Below are 25865 nucleotides of genomic sequence, written 5' to 3'. Positions count from 1 at the left end.
TGAAAACAAAACTGTAGGAAAAGTATGATCTAGTTTTCAATAGTGGTGGCAATGGTAAAAAAAAAAAAAAAAAAAAAAAAAAAACCACCTCTTTTGAGTTTTTGATATTGTCTGTGGGCCCTCCTGGAAGACTGTTCTTACTTCTTTCTTCATTATGTTTTTGTTGCTGTTCCTCATCTCCTGTTCCTGATTTTACCACAGTTCATTTTAACGGATCAGCTAAAAATAGCGCTAATAGATTTGGGCGCGGCTATATTTCTAATGTTAATTATCGTTTTTGTAAATTTACACTCAATTTTGCATATGTTTGGGCGCAAGTGCCTAAAATCGATATTTTACGTAAATCGATAAAGTAAACTCGGTAATATTCCTAATTGTGTTGTGGAATCGGTAATATCGGTAATTTAAAGTTTATGATAATATATCAGAACGAATATCATAACGCTAAATAAAGAAAAACGATGTCAGTCATAACGATAACTTAAAAAGTCTTTTGGTGTAATAACGGTAAATGAACAGGTTTAATGATGGAATGTAAGCAAATTCTGTCCAAATACATATAATTTTGTAATTACGAAAATATAACATTCACTGTACAGATGTAATACCGATATTTGACATTTCTATTTACGATAATATATAAAGTATTTACGATAATTTAGGGTTAGACACCACCAGGAGGGTGGTTAGGGTTAGGCACCACCAGGGGAGTTTTAGGGTTAGGCACCACCAGGGGGGGTGGTTAGGGTTAGGCAGCACCAGGGGGGTGGTTAGGGTTAGGCAGCACCAGGGGGGTGCTTAGGGTTAGGCACCCCCAGGGGGGTGGTTAGGGTTAGGCACCACCAGGGGAGTTTTAAGGTTAGGCACCACCAGGGGGGTGGTTAGGGTTAGGCACCAATAGGGGGGTCTAGGGGTTAGGGATGGTTACAGGGAGGGTTCTGTGTCAGAGTAGGGTTAGGTACATTTAGGGTTAGCCACCACCATGGGGAGTTAGGGTTAGGCACCACCAGGGGGGTAGTTAGGGTTAGGCACCACCAAGGGAGGGTTGTGTGTGAGAGTAGGGTTGGGTTAAGCTGTGTTGTTGAATTACATTACGATATTTAACGTTATTACACTTTCGTTTTCATCTCACATCAGTTTTATACCTGTAATAATAATAGTCAGAATTATCAATTTTACATTACAAATACCGTTAAATTATCGATATTTCTAAATTACGATATTTTTCTTTTCCCGATAAATCGCGCCTAAATTTGACCGCGACTTTTTCAAATGTACGCCATTTTAAAGCCATAAAGGTCCCAGTGATTGGATGAGGGAAAATCTCCCCAGTAGGAGGCAACACACAGAAATAAATCTCACAAGGGTCTGTAAACTATCCAGAACTAAAATACTTCCTGTCCGGATTGTGGCTGAAGTTAGGATTTTGCATTGAATTCTATGGGGCATAATAAAACAATTTTTGCAAAAATGGGCACAAGAAAGTTATATTTTCACAAAATTACACATGATAGTTACGACTACACTCGAAAGTAATTTCACAATAATGATACATTTTGCAGAACGATTTTGCATTGTAATCCTGAATTTAGCTGCAAAATTACTGCTATGTGAAATTCAAGCTCATCACTACTTATTACCCCAAGGGAAAAGAAAATCACCCAATCATTGTATTCAAGAAAATATCTCTGCCACCACTTTAAGGGCTCGTTTCCACTAGGACGAATTCGCATGCGTGGCCTGCATGCGAATTCGCTTAGTCAATGAAAGTGGATGGGACTGTTTCCACTTGTCTTTTTAAACGCACGTTTTTATGTGCAGAATTTTTCTGCACGGTAGGGCCTGCAGAATTCGCCTGTGTGAGGAATGCAGGCGAATCGCAGCCCATGTATTTGATAGGGCCCGTTTCCACTAGTGCGGTGCGAATCCCTGGGATTCCACCGCTGACAGAAACGCATGCGGATGCGATTCCGCGTGCGTTTTTTGCCGCGATTTCGCGTGCGAATTCGCATAGGCAGGGTCTATGCGAATTTAACCATGTCACTGCCTGGTCCAATTTGTATTACTTTGCGTGCGAATTCGCACGCGAAATCGCGGCAAAAAACGCACGCGCGTTTTCCCTATCAAATACATGGGCTGCGATTCGCCTGCATTCCGTGTGCCGGGCTGCCGCCGCGTCATTGGTTGCTATGCAACGGCAAACAAATAAGCTGGAAGCGGGTGTGTCATTGAAGCGGCGGTAGCCCGGCACACGGAAGTCTCCTTCTGGGGCAGATGGACGCAAGCTGATGGAAACCCGAACTCCCGAACTCCTAGGAAGAAAATGAGTAGTAAGAAGGTTATTGGATGGGCAGAATAGGAGCGAGAGCGGTTGTCTCTCGCTCCTCATAGCAGCTTACCTCGGCGGATCACACGCTGTATAGTGTGCACTGATGTGGGGAAACATATGAAAATAGGATAATCCACTTCCACACTAAAAAAGGACTCCCCTCTCGCATAATAGGCTGCCCCATTACCCGTCGCCGTCAGTTTGTCAGAGGATGCAGTATACAAGAAAAATTAAAAAAAAAGATACACTGAGCAGCTAAAAGATAAGCTGTGTTCGTACAGACTGTTCATGCAATTTTGATTTATGCTACTTCCAGAAATTGGTGAAGTTTGATAGTATTCCTTTAAGGCTGCTTTCACAGTGGGACGTTACAGGCGCACGTTAGAGCAGCCTGTAATGCAGCCCAACTCACAGTAATGAAAAATCAATGGGCTGTTCACAGTGCCCACGTTGCATTACAGTGTAACGCTGGACGTTCAAAGAAATTGCAGCATGCTGTGCGTTATAGGTGGTTTTAGCTGCATTAGACTGTTTGCACATGCTCAGTAAGGGGAGAGTCCGCTATTGTTCCTAGCTAGATGGCTAATTAATATTCACTGCACTGTAGTGTTGTCCAGATCGTGAACTCCGGATCTAAATTGTGAGTCGAATCATCTGGATCATCACAATGAAGAATTCGGTTCACAGTGGATGTCTGGAAGAAACAGGAACTGCAGCTTCTGTGCACAAGCACAATCTTCTTGCTGAATCTCTCCCTTCCCCATTAGCGCCCTCAATGTGCCTTCATTCTCCTGCACCTCTCACTCTGCTGCACCCCTGCTTCCCTAGTAAAATGATTCAAAGATTCGGTTCAAAGATCCGGATCTTTTCAATGATCCGATTCGAATCATCCGAATCATTGAAAAGATCCGGACTTCCCAGGATAGCATCAAGAGCCTCATAACGCGGCTCAATCTGACGTCCAACTTCAACACCACCATGCGTTGCGTTAGGGGCACGTTATGCGACCTTAACGTCCCCTAGAACGCAATGTCTTGGTGTGAAAGAGGCCTAAATGGAACATGAAGAGAGGGGTATATGGAAGCTGCCATATTTATTTCCCTTTAAACAATACCAGTTGCTTGGTATCCTGTTGAGAATTCTGACATCAGTGTCTGAGTCACACACCTGAAACAAGCATGCAGCTAATCTTGTCAGATTTTTGTCAGAAACACCTGATCTGCATGCATGTTCAGGGTCTTTGGTTAAGTACTAGAGAACACAGTTGGAGGTGTCCTAAAATACTTGTAGTACAACTATGAATCATAAATAGGAGTAATTCGATCTTACCTCCTTCAAGTAATAAACCACATGAGGTAGATATAATATTTATTCATGCACATAAGACAACACGTTTCACGGGTGTTGTCCTGCTTCCTCAGGTCAATACAAAGTACCTAAGTTGCAGTATTCACGAGTGTGGGTGCCTTTATCCTTGTGAGTATAACATACTACATTCTTTCATCGACCATCTTTGTTTCGTAGAATTTCGCACCATTGGGCTCCTGGTCTCTCTCATTACAGAGTCTTGCAGGTTATCTTAACTACCGAGAGTCACTACAGAGTTAAAATTGTTAGAGGCAGGGGATCAGCAGGAAAGCCAGGCAACTTGTTTAAATACATTTGTCAGCCTCCATATCCCTCTCACTTCAGGTTCCCTTGAAATCTCTGACTGCATTTAGCATTGTGCATTATAATACCTTCAGCACATTAACACTGTCCTTAGACTAATGGTTGGGCTGCATGCTAAGATCACACAGGCCACTAGTGCTGCTTGCAATGAGTTGGTTCTATTTATGTCTGTGGGGTGCAGCAGACTTATTCTTCTTGTGAGAGGTGATCTTCTTACTCAGATATACAGGGAGAAATACTGACACCAGTATTGCCAAATGTATAGGTCCTGGCAAATTATAGCATTACACTATGTGTACATCTTAACATGTACCGTGAACTTGACTTTCACACACACTTATAGGTGCCTCATTTGAACAGATTAAGCTTTTTGGTTAGTGGGTTAGTGGTCAAATATATTCTACTATATAAAAAATAAAATATCCAGTTCAAACTTCCTTATTACCCTTTAAATACATACCCTGACCTGGATAAATGAGTACCTTCTCATCATTTTCACTAACTTCCTTCGGTACTTATCCGTTAGCCGGGCGCATCCGGCAGGTGGCGACAAAACTCCACCAGAGTTGCATCTTTCCCTACTATCCATGTCAGCCTGGAGGGGGAATAGTAATTAGCGCCACCTGCCGGATGCGCCCGGCTAACAGATAGGTACCATTCCTTCTACGCCTTCAAATTGCATATGCTTGAGTTCCGCTTTAGCTATGCAATGTGATCATCATAGGTCAGGGTCACACACACACAGACACACACAGACACACACACGCACACACACAGACACACACGCACACACACACACACAGACACACACACACACACACACACACACACACACACACACACACACACACACACACACACACACACAGACACACACACACACAGACACACACACACAGACACACACACGCACACACACACACACAGACACACACACGCACACACACACACAGACACACACACGCACACACACACACACACACACACACAGACACACACAGACACAGACACACACACACAGACACACACACGCACACACACACAGACACACACGCACACACACACAGACACACACACACACACACACACACACACACACACACGCGCACACACACACACACACGCACACACACATAGACACACACACACACACACACACACACACACACACACACACACACACACACACACACACACACACACACTCACACACACACACTCACACACACACACGTATGTATATATATCTGTAACGATTGGTGTCAGCAAATAACAGAATTCTGATTATTAGATGATCTGCAGTATCACCTATAATGCAGATATATAACTGATTATATGGTGATCTGCAGAATCACCTATAATACCGGTATATCAGAAGCTGAGGTGAAAACAATAGCAATATGTGATAGCAAGGTTAAGTGCTTGGTGCAACAGTAGTACTGATAGATTAACTATGCCACACCAGTGGAGCTGGTGGGCACTAACAGTACAAAACCCCTCACCAGAGACTAGGGCCCTCTGGTGAGAGTAGAGTGGTCAGACTTAAACGGGTTGGCAACAGACTGGCAGATACGGTACAAAGTCAGAAGACAAAGGCAAGAAGGTTTTAACAGGCAGAGTCAGCAACAAGATCAGATGGGCAGAAGTACAGAATCACTGAGAGTAAGAATAGTCAGAATGAGCAAGAGTCATACACAGATAATAAACAGTATTCCGATTAATAATAGCTATCAAACAATCCTATCACTGTGTGAAATCCCCGGTTTCCTCCCGGATCAAAGAACACCGGATCTATCTAAGGTCTGAGCGCTAACACGAAGTATTCGCAACAGCAGACAAGTTGCAAGTGATTCAGGGAAGCTTAAGAAGCAGAGGAGACCCCTCTGGCACGCCCCCTCTCGTCAACCAATGAGGAGCGGCGAGCATCTCCTCTGACGTCAGCCGACCAGCCGGTCAGCTGACGCGCCTCCTCCCCGCATAAAGGTCTCGTCTATGTGCGCGCGCACGCGACATTGCAACCCTATGTGCTGCTGACAAATCTGTCCTCGGCGTGCTAGACGCCCGAGGACCGGACAGATCGCTAGGCAGAGAGATGGAGACAGCTGCGGGTGGTATAGCCGTTCACCGCAGCTGTCTCTTCCATGTTTGTTACAATATCTCATCAAACTACATGTCACTTCAGGTATATTTTAAATCCAATTACAATAGTCACAGCAGTATATAAGTATTCAAAAGAGTCAGTGAACAGAACAAGTTAGGAACCCCCCCCCCCCCTTTCCATCCTATATAGCAGGTGGCTTTGTCACTAGGTTCACGAACACTACCTGCAATGTCCGTATGGTGGTGGGCAAGGGACCTGAGAGAAGGTGATATAAAGATGAAGAAAACTGGGTACCAGTTAAGGCTGAGTTTGGATCTGGAGGTTGAGTTAGTATTGTAGATTTTCGTTAGGAAGTTACAGTTTGAAGGTGCTTTATGTTAAAGGAACTCAAGGCAAGAGGGATATAGAGGCTGCTATATGTATTTCCTTTTAAACAATACCAGTTACCTGGCAGTACTCCTGATCCTGTGTCTCTAATACTTTTAGCCATTGACCCTGAACAATCATGCAGTAGATCAGGTACTCTAACTCAGCTGACTCAGGTTTACTGAATTAGCCATATGCTTATTCCATGGTTTTGACTCAGAACCTACTTATGCCAGAACCTACTACCTGTCACATTGGAAAAACTGATTGAATACATTTTCATGAAGATCTAGTTATTGTCTGACATTTCCAAACAATTAACAACAGGAAGTCAGTGCTGCAGAACTAGCAGATGAGGTCACACAGCAGTCACAAAATGAGTCATCTGTACTTTTTGTAAAACCTGGGCAGATAAGCAGTTAGACAACAAGTGGTTTATTACTTAATCCCTAGCTGAGCATGCAATGCCTGCTGCCATTACCTGCCACAAGAAACGGCCCATAGACTACAGATACCTGACATTCTGATCAACAGTGTAATACTAATGATGTTCTTTTCTGTGGAGGGTTGTTTCACTTTTTTATTATTATTATTATTATAATTATTGATTTATATAGCGCCAGCATCTTCTGTAGATATGTACGAAAACATTTATAATTTAAAGAATAAGGACATTTCCTGTATTTGTTTTGTTATTATTGAGGGAATTGTGATGAGCTCATCAAATGTGTTTATTTTAGACACAAAAGAGATCAAAGCAGAACCTATAAGTAAAGCTAACCACCCACCTGCAAAGAAGGCAGCACCACCCCCGCCAGTGCCGATCAAGAGCAAAACCAACCCCAGTCCTGCCAACAAGTAAGATGGGATTTACATCGTCCATATAATAATTTGAGTAAAAAGAAAACTGATTTGCAATGAAACTTTACATGTAACTGAATCCACTGTTAAATTTGGACTTAACAATTAATTTATTTAACACTTTAAGTACTTAATTTTTTTTACTGTTGATATTAACAGGTTTTATGTTATATGCTTAGATTTTGTGTACTTTACTTGCTATTAACACTCTGAGCAGATTTATGAAGTAACAGTAGTTTTTTCAATTTGTCAAGAAATCTTTTTATTTGTGAACACCCCCCCCCCTCAAAAAAAAATGGCAGTAACATTTAGTCATATTTGTGGAGCCTTGACACGTTTTTCCTCTGAATAGAATCCTTAAAGCAGTAGGATCAGCCATACTATGCCAGGGAAAAAAACACATATGTAATTAGATAAATACTTGATCTACTTACATAACACATGTATTATACTGTCCATGTTTTGATTTCAGTGAATGTTATAGAGTAAATTACGAGAATTCTGCTCCTGGTGGGGACCATGTCTTTTGCCCACAGTTAAGGCTAACTCGTGATGTCATTTCTGCCCTTTTTTATTGTCTCCTCCAATCGCTGAGTCGCCTCAGCCTTGCTTGTAAACATAAGTGAGTAGAGGATTAGGTTTCAAATAAGCAGCTGGCAGGGAAATAAAGGGTAGAGAAGGAATAGATTATAGATAAAAAGAACCCCCAGCATGCAATTCTTTGGCACGGACTACTAAAGGGCCAGTGCTCCTTAAGTATGTGATAACTCCAAATCATAACAGCTGAAAAAGTTTTGAAAGTTTTGAATGCAGGATTAGCATCTTTATCACTTAATACACTCAGACCAGTTGCTGCTGAAATTTGATTTTTATGGTGACGATACCGCTTTAAATGTACAAATTTTCATAATTTCCTGTAATTCTTCTAAGGTAACTATAATAATAATATAAAAACAAGGAAGACGTATGAAAAATTGATTAAAAAGACAATGAACTTAGCCAGAGAGTTTGACAAATTTGTGCAAAAAAAAAAAAAAAGAAATGCCAAAGCTGGGTTCACCTGCCCTATTTATTTATTATTTGTATGCATTTAGAGTTATGTATACATTTTAGTGCAGGGTCAGTTGCCAAGAATGGGAGCAAGAAGAGAGGTTAAGATGCATTATATTTGTAGTGATGTGGTTGTAGTCACAATTGTAACCTTTTTTTTTTATTATTTTTTTTATTTGGGGTATAGAGTTTGCCAGTTTTTATAAACAAATGTTCAACTTTCTAAGCCTAATCTTATGGGAGCTTATAAATGAATTGGTTCTTACAAATCACATTCCTATAAGTTGGTTTGCATTATGTTCTATTAATTCATACAAGGCCATAGAAGAATTGACGCTGAATCAAATACTGTCACAATAATCATCATCTTTTATATGGTCTGGAAAAATTCTTACAGTATAGCATAGTATTGCCTACCATGTGATATTTTATTAATTTTCTACAGGTCCACTACAGAACCGCAATCAAAGTCGATGGAAGAAAAGAAAGAAAAGAGTAAAGAAACAAGCCACAAACCAGAAAGTAAGAAACAAGTGTTATGTGGTGTTTTTTTTTCCCCAACTGAGAGTTGGTCTACTAGGCATTCAAAGAACTGAATGTGACCTATAGTCAAAGTATATGTCCTTCATAGTGGATCAGAAATATGGTGCCTCCACCTTTAAAGTATTACCTTGTGCAAAAAATCAGAGGAGCTGGTTGGCAGGGCAGCCTTTAAAGTGGCAAAAGCATTTTTATTCATCCCGGTCTCAGTAATGCAGGGATGATCAGGATGTCCTGATGAAGTGACACAGACATTTGGCGTGAAACAGCTGTAGACCCCCCCTTTGACTTGTACTCCTCTCCAGCATACGGTACTGTAGCCATCCTGTCCAGGCAGAAATGGACTTAAAGATTCAAAAATCTGAGATGAAATGTAGAGCAGCAGCAAGCTTGAATGCTCTTAGTAGAACCACCACCATTATTATTAGGTTAGGGACTTGGGCCACTCAGACATGCTTGAAAACCTCTCTTTCCAGACATTCTTGTTCCAGCATGCCCTGTAGTGTCATGTCTTAATGAAGCAATTTCTTCCATTTGCTTAACATCGCACATTGCACTGTGTGTACTAAATCCAGAGTTTAATGGTGCTGTAAAGCATAACTCTACTTTTGCTAAAAAAATTTTACACTGCCATGTTTATATAACAGTGCCACACAAATACATTTTTAGTTTAATGTTATTAAAGGGGAACTGTAGTCAAAATAACACAATAAATAACATTGCTTATTTTCTTTACAATAATAATTTATAAAATATTAGAAACAAGCCCGCCCATTTGAAAATGGGTGGTAGGGCTCAGCCACGACCCCCTTCTCCCACTTTACCCACGCTGCAACGGCACGCTCCTGCACATGTGCATGGCCACAGCCCTAACACGCACGGGAATGGCCACACTCCCTGGCTCATGCACACAGCCTTCTGCCCCCTGCTTCCGTCTGCTGTCCCAAGTCAGCCTGCATGCGTGCTGCCCCAAACGCATGGACACAGGGACACAGCAGGATGCAAGGTCAGTGGCGGTGCTACACTGGGGCTTGCCGGGGCTCAAGTCCGAGCTGACAAACTGTGAGCATGCCTGAAAGCCCCCCCCCCCGACCCGACTCAGCGCAGTGACGGGGGAGCAGCGAGCACAGCGGTGGGGAAGGGGGGCTGTCTCCCCCCTTCCCTCACATTGGGGCTCCCCCTTCCTTGCTCCTCTCTCCAGAATTTGGCAACAGGTGGCAGTGGAAAACTTCCTCTATTCCCGGCACGAGAAGGAGATCTGTGCGCCGCTGGTCTGACTGACGTCACTAACTAGACCAGACCAGCGGCGCACAGCTCTCCCTCCCATGCCTGGAAGAAAAGAGGTACGTTCCTGCCCGCTGCCAACCACCCACATTGCTGAATTCTGGAGGGGGGAGCACTGCCACCCCTCCTGCTGGGGGGACACCTATAGACCTGGCTATGGCTACCTATTCTGGGGACACTTATGGACCTGGCTACCTAAATTAGGACACCTATAGACCTGGCTACCTATTCTGGGGACCTGGCTACCTATTCTGGGGACACCTATAGACCTAGCTATTTATACTGCAGACACCTATAGACCTGGCTACCCAGTGGGGACGCCTATAGTACCTAAATTGGGACACCTATAGACCTGGCTACCTATTCTAGGGACCTGACTACCTATTCTGGGGACACCTATAGATCTAGCTACTTATACTGGGGACACCTGTAGACCTGGCTACCTATTCTGGGGACACCTATAGACCTGGCTACCTATTCTGGGGACCTGGCTACCTATTCTGGGGACACCTATAGATCTAGCTACTTATACTGGGGAAACTTGTACACCTGGCTACCTTTTCTGGGGACACCTATAGACCTGGCTACCTATACTGGAAACACCTATAGACCTGGTTACTTCCACTGGGGATACATATAGACCTGGTTATCTATGCTGGGGGTACCTATTTTGGGGGAACTGTTGCCAGATTAACTGTATTTTTGGGGAACAGCTGCCAGCTTATGTGTATGTTGGAGGAATCTCTGCTGCCAGATTATGTCTATTTTGGGGGAACCTAAGCTATATTATTTGTATCTTGTAGGAACCTCTGCCAAATTACATGTATTTTTGGTGAAATGCTGTCAGATTACATGTATTTTGCGGGGAAACACTATGGCAGAGCTCAAACTTCCCTGGCAGACCTTTTACAACACTGCTAAGGTCATGCATATTTGGCCCCACCCATGACCATGCTCACATCCTGTTGCATGGTCACGCCCATTTTTCGGTGTGAGCCCCGCCTGCTAGCCATTGAGCCCCCCAAACAAATCTGAAGCTGGAGCCGCCTCTGCGCAAGGGACACAGGAGTTTTATTATATAGGATTTACTCAGTGTTTGCCCATTGTATAATCTTTCCTCTCCCTGATTTACTTTCTAAAATGTATCTAAAATGTATCTCTGGCAGCAACATCTTTAGTACAGGTGATCTCTCAGGAATGTTTGTTTACTGAGTGTTCTATAACCAGTAATAAACAGCCTAGGCTAAGCCTGTGGGAGGGCGGGGCTACATACCAATATACAGCAATACACAGCTATAGGAAGTGTTCTAGATGCTGAAACCAGGGTATCCTGGAAATTTACTGTATTCTACTGTATGTCACTATGGTGCCTCTTTAACAAAAACCTTCCATTTTGGTTTTCAGCTATGTAGGAAAATCTGTGACTGCAATGATGTTAACTTTTCACTTCTTTGCAACCATGGTAACGGTACAATGTTTGATGTTCATATCAGAATGTCCCCGAATTCTCATGTTCTTGCTTAATTAATCTGTGTAAAGAGCAGAAGGTATTCTTTTTGCACCTGCAGACATTATTCTTGCTTTACCAAGGACAGCTTTGTGCATGTTTAGGTAAAAATGGGATGCCCTTTATCTCTTTCTAAAAACCTGGAAGATGGACACTCCCTACTTTGAATTCCCTGTTATGAAGCTGCTGCAATAGTTTCTTTCAGTCTATGAACATCAGAACAAGGAAATGACTAATGGTCCCTTTACATGGTACAATGAAAACGTTCCATTTTCCTGTTTATTTTACCTAAACAATCAAATCGAATAACAGTCAAAAAGAGTCCTTTTATTCAATCAAGAAAAATGAAATCCCATTTTTTCGATAAAAATCCAAACAGACATGTTGGAAAAATCTTTATATTCGATCTAATGGAATCATTGAACAAAATTAGCTAATCGGAAAAAAAAATGAAAAATTGTACCATGTATGGGCACCATTACAATAAAGTTTATCCAAATAATTTCAATACATGGGACTAAACAGGAGAAGGTCACTTTTTCCTCAACAGAATTGTTTTAACACAGAATGGTCCACTATATGTCATTTCATTTAGATCATTCTCATGACATTTTCTCATATGCTATAGATACCCCCACCTTAGATGGACTCAGAGTGTCATCAGTCAAGCTGGCACATCCAACAACAGACAGGCCAAAAATGCAGGGTAAACGACCACCAAAGGCCAAAGTCGCCTCATCAGAGGTGAGAATAACAAGAACTCTACCATTTGTTTTTTATGTATTCCTTTTGCTGAAAAATATCTTATTTGAAAAGAAGAAAAAAAAAATGACAATCTGTGTGGCAAAAATCATGTCAAGTACAGTCAGCCTGATTCACTAACCGGCGCCAAGCCGGTTAGTGAGCCTTATGACCTAGTGGGCACAAACCACGGAGTTAGATGGTTTGCGCCCACACATCCCAGGGCAGTGCGCGCGCAGCCGTTAATAGTGCGCGGTGCGACGATAACGTTGCACCCAGTGCCCTGTAAATGTCGCACTTGGTGCTATCGTGGCACCGCGCACTATTAACGGCTGCGTGCGCACTGCCCTGGGCTATGCGCAATGTAGCTTTGCGCGGCTATTAGTGCCCACAAGGCTACATTTCGGGCACTGAGTGGCTGTTGTGGCTGAGTGGCTGTTCACTCTGGCGCTAATACTTAGCGCCGGTTAGTGAATCAAGCCCACAGTGTACAACTGGCTTGTACTAAGCTGCAACTGTTCTGATGGTTAAAGCATACCTGACCCAAGGCACAGAAGTATGATCATGCTGCATCCACATACCAAGTCTATTTAATATCAGCAAGGCCATTTCGGAAGCCGAAAAATGTCTCACTATGCTCCTGCACAAACTCCAGGCCCGCACCGACTACTATTCCCCCTCCGAGACACTTAATTCAGACAGCTGCAAGTGCCGGTGTCAGAACTACCCTTTCTTTAAATTAATTTGTGCCTCGCCCCGCTTAAAGGATACCACAACTGAAATGTGACATAATGAGATAGACATGTGTATGTATAGTGCCTAGCACACAGATAACTATGCTGTGTTCCTTTTTTTCTTTCTCTGCCTGAAAGCGTTAAATATCAGGTATGTAAGTGGCTGACTCAGTGCTGACTCAGACAGGAAGTGACTACAGTGTGACCCTCACTGATAAGAAATGTCCCTTTTTTTTACCTCTTTCTTGCTCTCAGAAGCCATTTTCAGCTAGGAAAGTGGTTTATAGTTGGAATTTCTTATCAGTGAGGGTCACACTGTAGTCACTTCCTGTCTGAGTCAGGACTGAGTCAGCCACTTACATACCTGATATTTAACTCTTTCAGGCAGAGAAAGAAAAAAAGGAACACAGCATAGTTATCTGTGTGCTAGGCACTGTACATACACATGTCTATCTCATTATGTCACATTTCAGTTGTGGTATCCTTTAAACTCTGGGCGCCCACATCAGGCATACTGCGCTGGCTCCAAAACCATCGCGCAGTGCTGCACCACAATCAGTGTGTTGTGTTTGTTCCTCTCCTCATTCCACAAAATGTGGCCCTAAGGACAAGCCCTAAAATTGTACAGATAATAAGTTATAATTTATTTTATAAAAACACATAGTAGTGTAGCATGGTAGCTATACAGAAAAATGGTTGGTGCAATCACACACAAGTATAGACTACGACCTGCCTGTGGAGGGGTCTTTACTGATCACCCACTCCCTCCAGTATGGCTAGCCCCTACAGACTAGAGCAGTGAATCTAACTGGCAAGAGCATCTGCATGAATACATATGAGGAACCAGTGTCTGGCATATAATCTAACCCCTTTGGCTCAATGTATATAGCTGAGCACAAGTATTTATTATTAAAGAGAACCTGAAGTGCTTTCCAAGGTTAAAAATGAAGGTTTGAAGATGAAAGCGTCTCATTAGCATCCACTCCTATCCTTTATGTTTAACCAGCTGAGCGGTCTGGACGAGCTCAGCTCGTCCAACACCGCCAGAGGCTGCCGCTCAGGCCCTGCTGGGCCGATTTTAATGAAATAAAAAGCAGCACACGCAGCCGGCACTTTGCCAGCCGCGTGTGCTGCCTGATCGCCGCTGCAGCGTGGCGATCCGCCGCGTGCAGCGGCGAAAGAGGGTCCCCCCAGCCGCCCGAGCCCAGCGTAGCCGGAACAAACAGTTTCGGCCAGCGCTAAGGGCTGGATCGGAGGCGGCTGACGTCAGGACGTCGGCTGACGTCCATGACGTCACTCCGCTCGTCGCCATGGCGACGAGGTAAGCGAAACACGGAAGGCCGCTTATTGCGGCCTTCCGTGTTACTTCTGGCCGCCGGAGGCGATCGGAAGAACGCCTCCGGAGCGCCCTCTAGTGGGCTTTCATGCAGCCAACTTTCAGTTGGCTGCATGAAATAGTTTTTTTTTTATTTAAAAAAAACCCTCCCGCAGCCACCCTGGCGATTTAATCAGAACGCCAGGGTGGTTAATAAGCTTGGTGCTTCCATACAGAGTAATGTTGACCTAATTAACACCTGCAGTCAGTAGTGTTTATCTCAGCCACACACATGGCCTCTTATCGGTTACCCGTCTAACATTATTCACTGAAGGCAGACTGAGATTTGTAGCACTGGTTTAGTAACCCGTACAGTGAAAATATGAAAAAAGGAACACAGTCAGGTTTCACCTGTTTATCTCATCATGCCGCATGTTACTTCAGGCAATCTGTACACTTTATGCAGTCTAAGATATGTGACAAATACAGAGAATTTGAGATGGTTTAGTCTTGCTAACAATCAAATTGTTTAATACAACTATCTAATGTACTGGATTTTTCTTTATACTTTATAGACTGACTCTGTAAGTAGTAAGGAGGAAGATCAAGCAAATTATCACATTAAAAGCTCAACGACAAAGGTACAAACTTAGATGTGCTTGAGCTGTATGCATTCTTGAGCTGTGTGCCTCTAGGCCCTACATATACAGGTGAAACCTGTTTCATACATTTGCCAAAGGGCTGTTTTTTTCTCCCACGCTGATTCCACTTATGTGCTACTGTTTTACTTTCGACCGCAGAGTACACCAAGGCTGTCCAGCCAAGCTGCCATCCCAACTACAAAGACCAGGACTCCTTCTTACTCATCCAAGAAAAGCCCGGAACCTGCACACAATGCTCAAGTAGAGGAGCTTATGGAGGAGATCAGATCACTTAAGCTTATGATGGAAATAGTGAAAAACAAGCATATGTGAGTTATTGCATGAGTGATTTAAAAGCTTGGCTATATTTCCATAGAGAGTCAGGAGAATTTTGTCTCATATCCTCATTTTGTATTATCATCGATTTCCAATTTAGCCTTTAAAGTGAATCCAAAGTTAAAATTGCATGATGGGTGGACTGCAGCAGCCCCGCCCCCTATCTTTCCAGTAAACAGCCATCACCATTAGATGCTGATTTTTGATAAGCTTCTTTAAGAGCCCCCTACTCTCCTGGGAGATAACCAGAAGTGAGAGGGATATGGAGGCTGACATATTTATTTAATTTTATACAATTCCAGTTGCGGTCCTGCCTGTAATACTTTTAGCCATAAGCCCTGAACAAGCATGCAGATCAGATGTTTTTTACAAAAATATAAGATTAGCTGTATGCTTGTTTCATGTCATTCAGACGTTACTGAAGCCAGAATGATTAGCAGGACTGCCAGGCAACTGGCATTTTTTTTAAAAGGAAATAAATATGTCAGCCTCCACACATCTCTGTTCAAGTTCACTTTAAAAACCCTCCTGGCGGTCAATTAAAACCGCCAGGGGGCAGCACAGCACTATTTAAATTTTTTTTTTTTAAATCATGTAGCTAGCCTAGCGCTAGCTACATGACAGCCACTGTGCAGCGGCATCCCCCCACCCTCTTCGATCGCCTCCGGCGATCAAGCCCGTCCGGAAATCCCGTTCTGAACGGGCTTTCCATTGGGACTTCCCCCGTCACCATGGCGACGGGCAGGATGACGTCACCGACGTCGTGACGTCAAAGGAAGTCCCGCTCCACCCCTCAGCGCTGCCTGGCATTGATTGGCCAGGCAGCACATGGGGTCTGGGGGGGGGGGGGCGGCGTGGCGGGTAGTGGCGAATCAGCGCGGAGCATTGGCGATTAGGCAGTACACGCAGCTAGCAAAGTACCCAAAAAAAAATTATGCAAATCGGCCCAGCAGAGCCTGAGAAATCCTCCTGCGTGGCATAGCCCGAGCTCAGCTCGGGCTTACCGCCAGGAAGGTTAAGTGAATTGGTTCTCCTTGTTTGTAAACTGACCCTCTCCCCAATGATACCTGGCTTCCAGGTAACCAACTGCTAAGTTCTTGTAGGGTCTTGTAGAGTCAGAAGTAATATGCAAGTCCCAAAACCCTCCAAGATTTGCGTATGAGTAATGGAGACTACTGGACCTACTACAGGAGAAGAGAGAGTCTGACATTGCTAGCATCTGATGGTGTTGTCTGAGTACCATGGTCGATTTTCCGATGATAACTTCTCAAAATTGATCCCGTTATGGATCATCAACAAATCGGGCATTCCATAAATAATTGTCTGATCACTGGGAACTGACACTATTGATTAACATGTTTTTTTCAATTGAGATAGAAAATGTTTGGGAAGTGCTGATAAGTACTGGTGTATACATTTCACTGCTTATCTATTTGATTACTGTTATCAAATCTCTTTCACACTTTTCTGACTGCAGTCTGCTGAAATTCAGACTCAGCCATGAGGGGAGGGGGAACTCTAGGGGCTTGATTCACAAAAGGGTGCTAACTTAGCACGCCTAAAATCCCCTTTGCATGTCTAAAGTCCTTTAAGGCTTGCAAAGTTAGCAAGCGCAAAGTTTAAGCGCTGCACGGCGCGCGCGAAACGTCGCAGGTGCAACTAAAATGTTGCATCGGGTGCCCCTCAAATGTCGCAACAATCAATAAAAACTATGGGTGTGTTAATTCCTTAGCACCCTAGTTAGCACGCCCAAAGCTTTTAGGCGTGCTAACTGAGTTAGCACCCTTTTGTGAATCGAGCCCTATGTGTGCAGAGAGCTCAGTCAGAGACAGGCAGAGCTTTCTCTCACAGAGAACAGATGAAATGTATCTTATGTGCAACCTAAACATTTGTAATACTGTAGTGTGTGAAACCTGATACCTGTTTTAAAATAATCTGTTTCAATATTACACTGTTCTTAGCATGTCAGACTGCAGAGATTCATACCTCTGCAAATGAGTAGAGATGGCCCGAACGGTTCACCTTCCGGGGTTCGCGATCGTGGAGAACTGCAAACTTTTCTGGAAGTTCGGTTCGCCCCCATAGTGCATCATGAGCGTCAACTTTGACCCTCTATATCACAGTCAGCAGGCACATTGTAGCTAATCAGGCTACACTCCCTCCTGGAGCCTCTCCCCCCCTTATAAAAGGCAGGCAGCGTCGGGCTTTTCACTCAGTCGTTAAGTAGAGAAGGGAGAGCTTATAGGGAAAGCTTAGTTAGACTCTTGTAGGCTTCTTAGCTTGCTCCTTGCTGATTCTTATTGCTAAAAAAGCACCCCTCAACAGCTCTTTTGAGAGCTAATCTTGTTCTTGTGATCTATTTTTTTTTGTGTGTGGCCCACTTGCATTATATACAGCCCTGTCAGTGAGTCGCAGCTGGCCTTTGGCCCCTTGGTGGTATAATTACTACTGTGCCAGTGCCAGGTGCACATTATAATACCCATCACTACATATACCTACCTGTTGTTCACTTGAGTGCACCCACCTACCCACGTGAGCGCATGCAGTGTCACTGTGCCTGTCCGGTACCTGTCTGTGTGTGACAGGTGCACATTGTAATACCCATCTCTGCATATACCTACGACCTGTTGTTCACTTTAGTGCACCCACTTACCTACGTGAGCGCACGCAGTGTCACTGTGCCTGTCTGGTACCTGTCTGTGGGTGACAGGTGCACATTGTAATACCCATTACTGCATATACCTACTACCTGTTGTTCACTTTAGTGCACCCACTTACCTACGTGAGCGCACGCAGTGTCACTGTGCCTGTCTGGTACCTGTCTGTGGGTGACAGGTGCACATTGTAATACCCATTACTGCATATACCTACTACCTGTTGTTCACTTGAGTGTACCCACTTACCTATGTGAGTGCACGCAATGTCAGAATCAGAATCAAGTTTATTCGCCAAGTACGGCAGTTGTCGTACCTGGAATTGGTTGTGGTACACATGGCATCTTTACATGACAGACAGAACAAGAACAAACAGGAATTACAATGAGACAGGTATAGCAACATGCAGATACTGGTGAACATTCATGGGAGCTCTGGCAGATACTAGGGAACACTCATGGGAGCACTAGCAGCTAGAGTGTGGGCCAGTACTGCCCAGAGTGGAGAGAGTTTAGAGATCGGGGTGCTGGCTAGGTGATAGAGTTCAGGTGGAGAACAGCTTGAGGGAAGAATGTGTTCCTGCGCCTGCTGGTTCTGGCGTAGATGGTCCTGTAACGTCGGCCTGTTGGCATGAGCTAGAAGTGCATTGTGCCTGTCCGGTACCTATCTGTGTGTGACAGGTGCACATTGTAATACCCATCACTACATATACCTACCTGTTGTTCACAGTGCACCCACCTACCTACGTGAGCGCACGCAATGCCACTGTATCTGTCCGGTACCTGTCTGTGTGTGACAGGTGGACATTGTAATACCCAACACTGCATATACCTACTACCTGTTCACTTCAGTGCACCCACCTACCTGTGTGAGCGCACTCAGTGTCACTGTGCCTGTCCGGTACCTGTCTGTGTGTGACAGGTGCACATTGTAATACCCATCACTGCATATACCTACCTGTTGTGTTTAGTGCACCCACCTACCTACGTGAGTGCACGCAGTGTGATATACCACTCCGTGCATACCTGTTAACTGCACCTGTGTGACTGCACATTGTATTAGTCAAGTCAGTGCATACCTTTCACTTCATCCCCCCGATATGGACAAAACAGGTAGAGGCAGAGGTAGAGGCAGACCCAGAGGAAGGTCTGTGCGAGGTCGTGCTGTTGTGATTTCGTGTGGCCCTGGACCAAAGTACAGTGCTCAGAAGAAGGTACGTCCCATCAACTCCCAAGATTGTCAGGATGTGGTTGACTATTTAACACAGAACACCTCATCTTCCGCAGCCACCAGCGCTACTACAAGCACCACATCTGCTGCATTTAACAGTTCGCAGGAGTTATTTGGTGGGAAAATCACTGATGCACAGCCATTATTGTTACAATCAGATGAAGGCACTAAGGAAGTTACACCACCTCATACATCTGAGTTAGGTGGCGACACTATGGACGTAACGTGTGAGGAGAAGGATGATGAAGTACCTGCTGTTGGTGCAGTTTTGGAGGTGTCTGAGGCAAGCGAAGCTGGGCAGGATGATTAAAATGATGACGATTATATGGATGCCATGTATGTTCCCAATAGAGGAGATGAACAGGGGGACAGTTCAGAGGGGGAGTCAGAGAGGAGTAGGAGGAGACAAGTTCCTGAAAGAAGCAGGGGGAGCTCGTCATCAGAAACAGCTGGTGACAGTGTCCAGCGCCATGTATCGCCACCTATGGACAGCCAGCCAACATGCCCTTCAACGTCAGCTGCTGATGCCACCATAGGGGCATCACCCCAGGGGGGCTCAGCAGTTTGGAAATGTTTTAATGTGTCTGCCGTAGAGCAGAGCAATGCCATCTGTTCTCTCTGCCTCCAAAAATTGAGCCGTGGAAAGGCCAACACCCATGTAGGGAAAAATGCCTTACAGGGGCGTAGTTAGAAATGACTGGGCCCCATAGCAAAAAAAATGTATGGCCCCCCCCCCCACAACCATCCAACCCCATGAACCTCGAACCTCCCACCCAAACATTCCTCCAGGACCCTCCACCCCAACATTCCCACACCCCTCTAAGCGATCTTATGGTGATGTCGGACATGCGGACAATCTTTAGTCAAACGCCTTGCCTTAGCCCTTCCGGATTCACCCTCCGCTAACGCCTGGACCGGCAGGTAGCCGACTACAAGGCCTTAAGTGTGGATGTAGACACTGTGAGCAGCAATGAACCCTTAGACTACTGGGTGCGCAGGCTTGACCTGTGGCCAGAGCTGTCCCAATTTGCCATCCAACTTCTGTCTTGCCATGCCTCAAGTGTCCTGTCAGAAAGGACCTTCAGCGCAGCTGGAGGCATTGTCACTGAGAAGAGAAGTCGCCTAAGTCACAAAAGTGTTCAGTACCTCATCTTTATCAAAATGAATGAGGCATGGATCCCGGAGGGCTACTGCCCGCCCCCAAGACTAAGTCAGTCCCCACACACAGCATCTCTGCCTACACGCCGTGTGACTGCCTGCCCCAAGACTAATTCGCTCCCCACACAGCACCTCTGCCTGCAGGCTGCTTGACTGCCTTCTCCGGCACCACCAACAGGGTCCAGGACTCCAGGTGGATACCTGAATTTTTAAGGCCGCTACTTTTTCTGGTGCGTGTACATGCCGGCCTAATTTTTCTGGCTGCACTGCAGCTGCAACAACAAAACAAAAGGCATGTGCATGAGCCAATTCCCCTTCATGATCATTATCTTGCCGCGGTGAAGGGGCTTGCATATCACAATGAAGCAATGGCCGCCGGCTATATGAGTGACCTCCCCATTGAGGTCTATTACGGTTTGTGGAAGTTCGTGCAAACCGAACTTGTGCGGAAGTTCGCAAACCCTGTTCGCGAACCGAAAATCGGAGGTTCGGGCCAACTCTACAAATGAGACATTCCGAACAAAGCTAAAATCTACACACAATGAATTAAAGCTTTTGCCTCTGATATTTACATGAAAAATAGGAAAATGTTTAAAACAGCTACTTAGACATTATTTGTACTTTGTCATTTTAGAACACTTGGGCATTGAAAGTATTCCTTTAAATTGTGTGTTTTTAACATTAGTTACCATTTGGTCCTTAAAGCAAACCTGAACTAGAAAAAAGTCCAATAAACATACACACGTCATACTTACCTCCTGCGTAGCCTACTCATTAATCTCTTTCTCCTCTCCTGCATCCGATTTGTTCACTGTGATCGATGTAATTCTCCATCCTCAATTTTAAAAATGGCTATGACCCTGTAACAGCTTCCTAGTCAGCACACTGTTAAACTGTCATAACGCTCACATGAGCCATAGGGTAACATGGACATTACCTTGCACATTAGTTGTCCTTTCAGTTGTAACTGACAGCAACTGATATATAACTGACAGCCACTGATATATTTCAGTTCTGACAAGAATCTTGTCAGAACTGGAATGAATCATGGTTTCTGAGGGGATTTCATGGTGATGTAAGTACGTAATGTTTATTTGCAAGTATATCATGTGTTCATTTTAGAAAAATGTACTCGGTTCAGGTTCCCTTTAAGTGATCATGGGAAATCACAATTGCTCACTTAAAGCTTAACTGGTGCAAATACCTTCTGTTTTAATAAGACAAAATTATATTTAGCTTCAATTTTTCAAGGATTTTAGGTATGCAGCAATGATGACCATGTGGACTTTTTACAATATATAGACAGTACTATGACAATTATGGCTACTTTTCATCACAGGTCAGACATGGAAGAGATCCGATCAGAAATAAGTGAAGAGAGAGTGAAGCGCATGGCACTGCAGGTAACTATATGATAGGACAGTGTATTGTATATCACAGGCAATACAGCTGCTTAGTTGTTAATACTGTTTAATGCATTGCTAAAACCCTGAATTAAGATAGGTACAGATATCAAATGGTAACCATCCATTCGAGCCAGTCGTTATGAACAAATATCTGATGTCTGTACAGGTATACAAAAGTGCTCTTGCAAGGATTATGGTAAGGAATAAAAGGATATGCTAGGTTCACTATTCTTGCCCGCAGTTTCCCAAAGGCAGTTGTATCATGCCAGCAGTTCTGACATCCCTCGTATCTGTGTACCAACTCTTAGCTGGGAACTCATGAGTTAATTTCAGCCAGGTCTAGGCACTATAGACAATTACTTTTTAGGATTTTACTTTTGTGTTTTCAAGGGTAACTGTCTGTTACCTAAAGTGCAGGTAAAGTTTGGGAACTTGGGCACTATGATTTTTAGTTTTCATCAGGAGGGGGTGAAAATAAAAAAATTGCCTTAAAGGACCTCTGTCGCGAAAATCTTACAATTTTAAATACATGTAAACATATACAAATAAGAAGTATGTGTCTTCCAGGGTAAAATGAGCCATAAATGATTTTTCTCCTATGTTGCTGTCACATACAGTAGGTAGTAGAAATATGGCATTACTGACAGATTTTGGACTTGCCCATCTTCTCATAGGGGGGTTCTCAGGGTGTTCTGTATTTTTAAAAGCACTTAGTGAATGGCAGTTGCTCCCTCTGTCCAACTGCCAAAAAAGTGTGCAGCGAGCAGGGAGGCTGGCCTGCATCTTAATATAAACATCTTCCTGCCAAGTGCAACTTCTAATTAATGTCTCTATTTTACAGATGGAGGTTGAAAACCTGAGGAAATTATCATCTACTTAGCTTCTGGTGTAGTCTTGGGCTGGTCCCACAAAGACACAGAATGCTTTGGCGGTGTCATCGACTAGCAGTCAATTCAACTACAGAATGTATTTTCTTGTAGGATTCACTCGGAGGCCAGACACTATTGGGACATGTTCTGAGATCAAACCATGGGAAACCTCATAAATCAAACATTTATAGCACTGCCCAAGGTATTACTTGAAACTTAGCTAAGCAGGTTTTGTATATTTCTTTATTTCTATCCTTATTTTAAAGCTATATGTCAATGGGCAGGTTGGTTCTTGTTCATTTCCAATAAAATAACAGCATTATTTGCTGATAAAAAAAGAAAAACTACAGTTAAATAATAAAGTGGAAAAAGAGGTCATGCTTACAGAACTGATCCAGAGCTAGACTGGACAAAACTCCAAGGCGGACACAAGGGCTTGAGAAACAATACTTACCAATACAATATTTTCCAGAAAAAGTGATTCCTCAACTTTTATATATGGAGTCAGAATCATGTTGAGTGCAGAGAATACTGATATGGAAGTATCTAAAAATCGATTTGTACTTGGAGAATGGAGGGCACACATGTCATATTTGTGAAAGCATAACATAGAAAATAGTCTATTTGATCAAACATATATTAACACACCATATAAATTCGTATTATTAATAACACGCCTAAGACACCCTTCTTTGTACATTTCCTTGACATCCAAATAATGAAGATATATTGTGTGCCATTCTGGTACAGGATCTGGTCTTTCATGTCTTTGAGTGGTATGATATTTAAAATTACATTTTTGCTCTAAAACATTAAACTCAACAAAAAAATAAACACAGAAAACTGATAGTATGCCATTGAAAGTCATGTTTACACCTCAATAAAGCTAACTGATAAAATGGCGGGTTGCAGGGCAAATTATCATATTGTCTTGTAACTAGTAAGTAATTACTGAGCAAACTTGGTATAGCTGAACGCAATCTGATAATTTATGATAATTTCAGTGCTGCAATGGCACTCTTATCAAGCTCCTGACCTGAGTGAAGAAGAGGAATGAGTAATAACTCTTCCACTAGCTTCAAAATCATGTATATCTTTTTTTGTATATTAGTCATATGGAGTGTTCTGTTCAATGTTTTATACCATAAATTAAATTTGAGTATCATCCCACTTTCATTGGTATCAGTAAAACATCAGCTCTGGCTGGAAGGGAAAAATTATACATTGACTACCCAAAGCTTACTCAGAATTTGCAAAGGTAAGACAGAATCGTAGTTTGAATAGGCTTTAAAACCAACAGAATTCATTGCTTCACACATCAGTAGTTTAATGGAAACATTTGTGTAATTGTGTGTAGGTTATGGCCCATGCTGCCCATATTTCTCATATTGGGAATGCAGCAAAACAAATGACACATATACGTAATCTAGAATGAGAACAAAGTAACATTAATATCACTATAAACTCCACAAATCACTTATTAACTCTTTCCAATCCATTTTCGCCATCGCCCAGCACTTACTTTTATCTGGTGTGCAGGGGGATGGGGGGAGGAAGGGTGATCGCAGGAGTGCAAAGTGGTGAGGATCTGGTAGGACCTCTGTCTCCTTGCACTAGAGCGAAGAGGCCAACAGTCATCAGATTTAATATCTAAACAAGATAAAGCTTAGGCCTGACATACACTGCCTACCTGATTAGGAAGGGGGCACTTCGTACAATCTATTTTTTTACTGCTATAAATGACTATATTAGCTACCTCTGAGCGTTGCTGTAATTACTGTCTTGCTCTTGGGTAAATCATCCCTGGTGCACTCCCTGTATTGTATGCACGGTCAGCCTGAAGTGTGGAACAGTATAAGAGATAGCTTTTATTTGTAAATCTATAAATTCCTGAAAGCCAACAGAAATATAGATTTACAATAAATACCAGGCATACTTACATTACCAACAGGTCTTTGTAGAACCTTTTAATAATGATGTATTAAGATTTTTTTTAACTCCGTTGTAGTATTGGTTTTGCTGGTGTGTTAGCTAACAATTCTTTCCATCAGCAACCAAAGTCTTTGAAACACTTCAAACACATTATTGCATATTATTTTTTCTTCTTTATTTTTTTAAATGTTGGACAGATAAAAAGTGTACAATGTGCAATATTTTCAATAAACAAGTATATTTATTCAGAATGTGTGCTTCTGTGTGCTTTTACTGGTACTGAAAAATAGTAAAAAATACTTTGCTGAAGTGTTAATGCACAAAATCATGCTGATACAGCTGATGTAGGGATGATCAATTAGATACAAATATTTCTGAGTTTATGCAAATGTATGCAGCTTGAAAATTGACCAATCAATTTAAACTTGGGTGGGACTTGATTGATCCATTTTCAAGTTGCATATATTTGCATAAAAATGTACATACATTTGCATAAACTCAGAAATATTTGCATCTCATTGATCATCCCTACTGCCGTGCACAGCAATATTACCCTTACTTCTGGCAGCAATTACCGTGAGTTATACAATTAGCGTGACCCGCGGTACTTGAGTAGCGTTACTATTGCTACGGAAAGTAGCATTACTAATGAGAGTTACCGTTAGTAACCATTGTTTCTGCGGCAACGGTCGGGCTACTCGAATACCGCGGTTTGCGCTAAACGCATAACTCACTGTACTTGTTGCCGAAAGTAAGGGAAATATTGCTGTTCAGGGTAGTATTACCTGAGGGGCCCACCCCTTAACCACAATTTCAGCTCTTTATTGTGCTGATAATAATCACTTTTATAGAGACTTTAACCACTTGAGGACCACAGTGGCAAACCCCCCTAAAGACCAATCCAATTTTAACTAAAATGGCCACTGCAGCTTTAAGGCCAAGCTGCAGGGCCACACAACACAGCACACAAGTGATTTCCCTCCCCCTTCTCCCCCCCCCCCCCTCACCAACAGAGCTCTCTGTTGGTGGGGTCTGATCGCCCTCCAGGTGTTGTTTTTTTAAAATAAATATTTGACTGTTCTTTAAACAAATAAGTACATTTTTTTTTCTTATTCCCCTCCCTCCCTCTCTCCCTGCAGC

The 25865-nt window shown here is 43.2% G+C and overlaps 1 protein-coding gene across 2 annotated transcripts in view; it reads left to right on the top strand.

Moving 5' to 3' along the window:
- The window catches only part of SH3D21 (SH3 domain containing 21), an 87838-nt gene extending 62883 nt beyond the window's left edge, over positions 1 to 24955 (top strand). For both annotated transcript variants that reach the window (XM_068269062.1, XM_068269063.1), the window contains 7 exons: positions 7208 to 7325; positions 8824 to 8900; positions 12338 to 12453; positions 15075 to 15140; positions 15300 to 15469; positions 21858 to 21921; positions 22766 to 24955. In XM_068269062.1, the coding sequence (XP_068125163.1) occupies positions 7208 to 7325; positions 8824 to 8900; positions 12338 to 12453; positions 15075 to 15140; positions 15300 to 15469; positions 21858 to 21921; positions 22766 to 22804 (650 nt within the window). In that variant the 3' untranslated portion in view covers positions 22805 to 24955. The remainder of the gene's footprint in view (positions 1 to 7207; positions 7326 to 8823; positions 8901 to 12337; positions 12454 to 15074; positions 15141 to 15299; positions 15470 to 21857; positions 21922 to 22765) is intronic.
- Positions 24956 to 25865: the final 910 nt, after the last annotated feature.

This window comes from Hyperolius riggenbachi, chromosome 2 (assembly GCF_040937935.1).
Source record: "Hyperolius riggenbachi isolate aHypRig1 chromosome 2, aHypRig1.pri, whole genome shotgun sequence".
Taxonomy (NCBI): Eukaryota; Metazoa; Chordata; class Amphibia; order Anura; family Hyperoliidae; genus Hyperolius; species Hyperolius riggenbachi.
The sequence above is the reverse complement of the archived record's forward strand: the minus strand, read 5'-3'. Positions and strand labels throughout refer to the sequence as shown.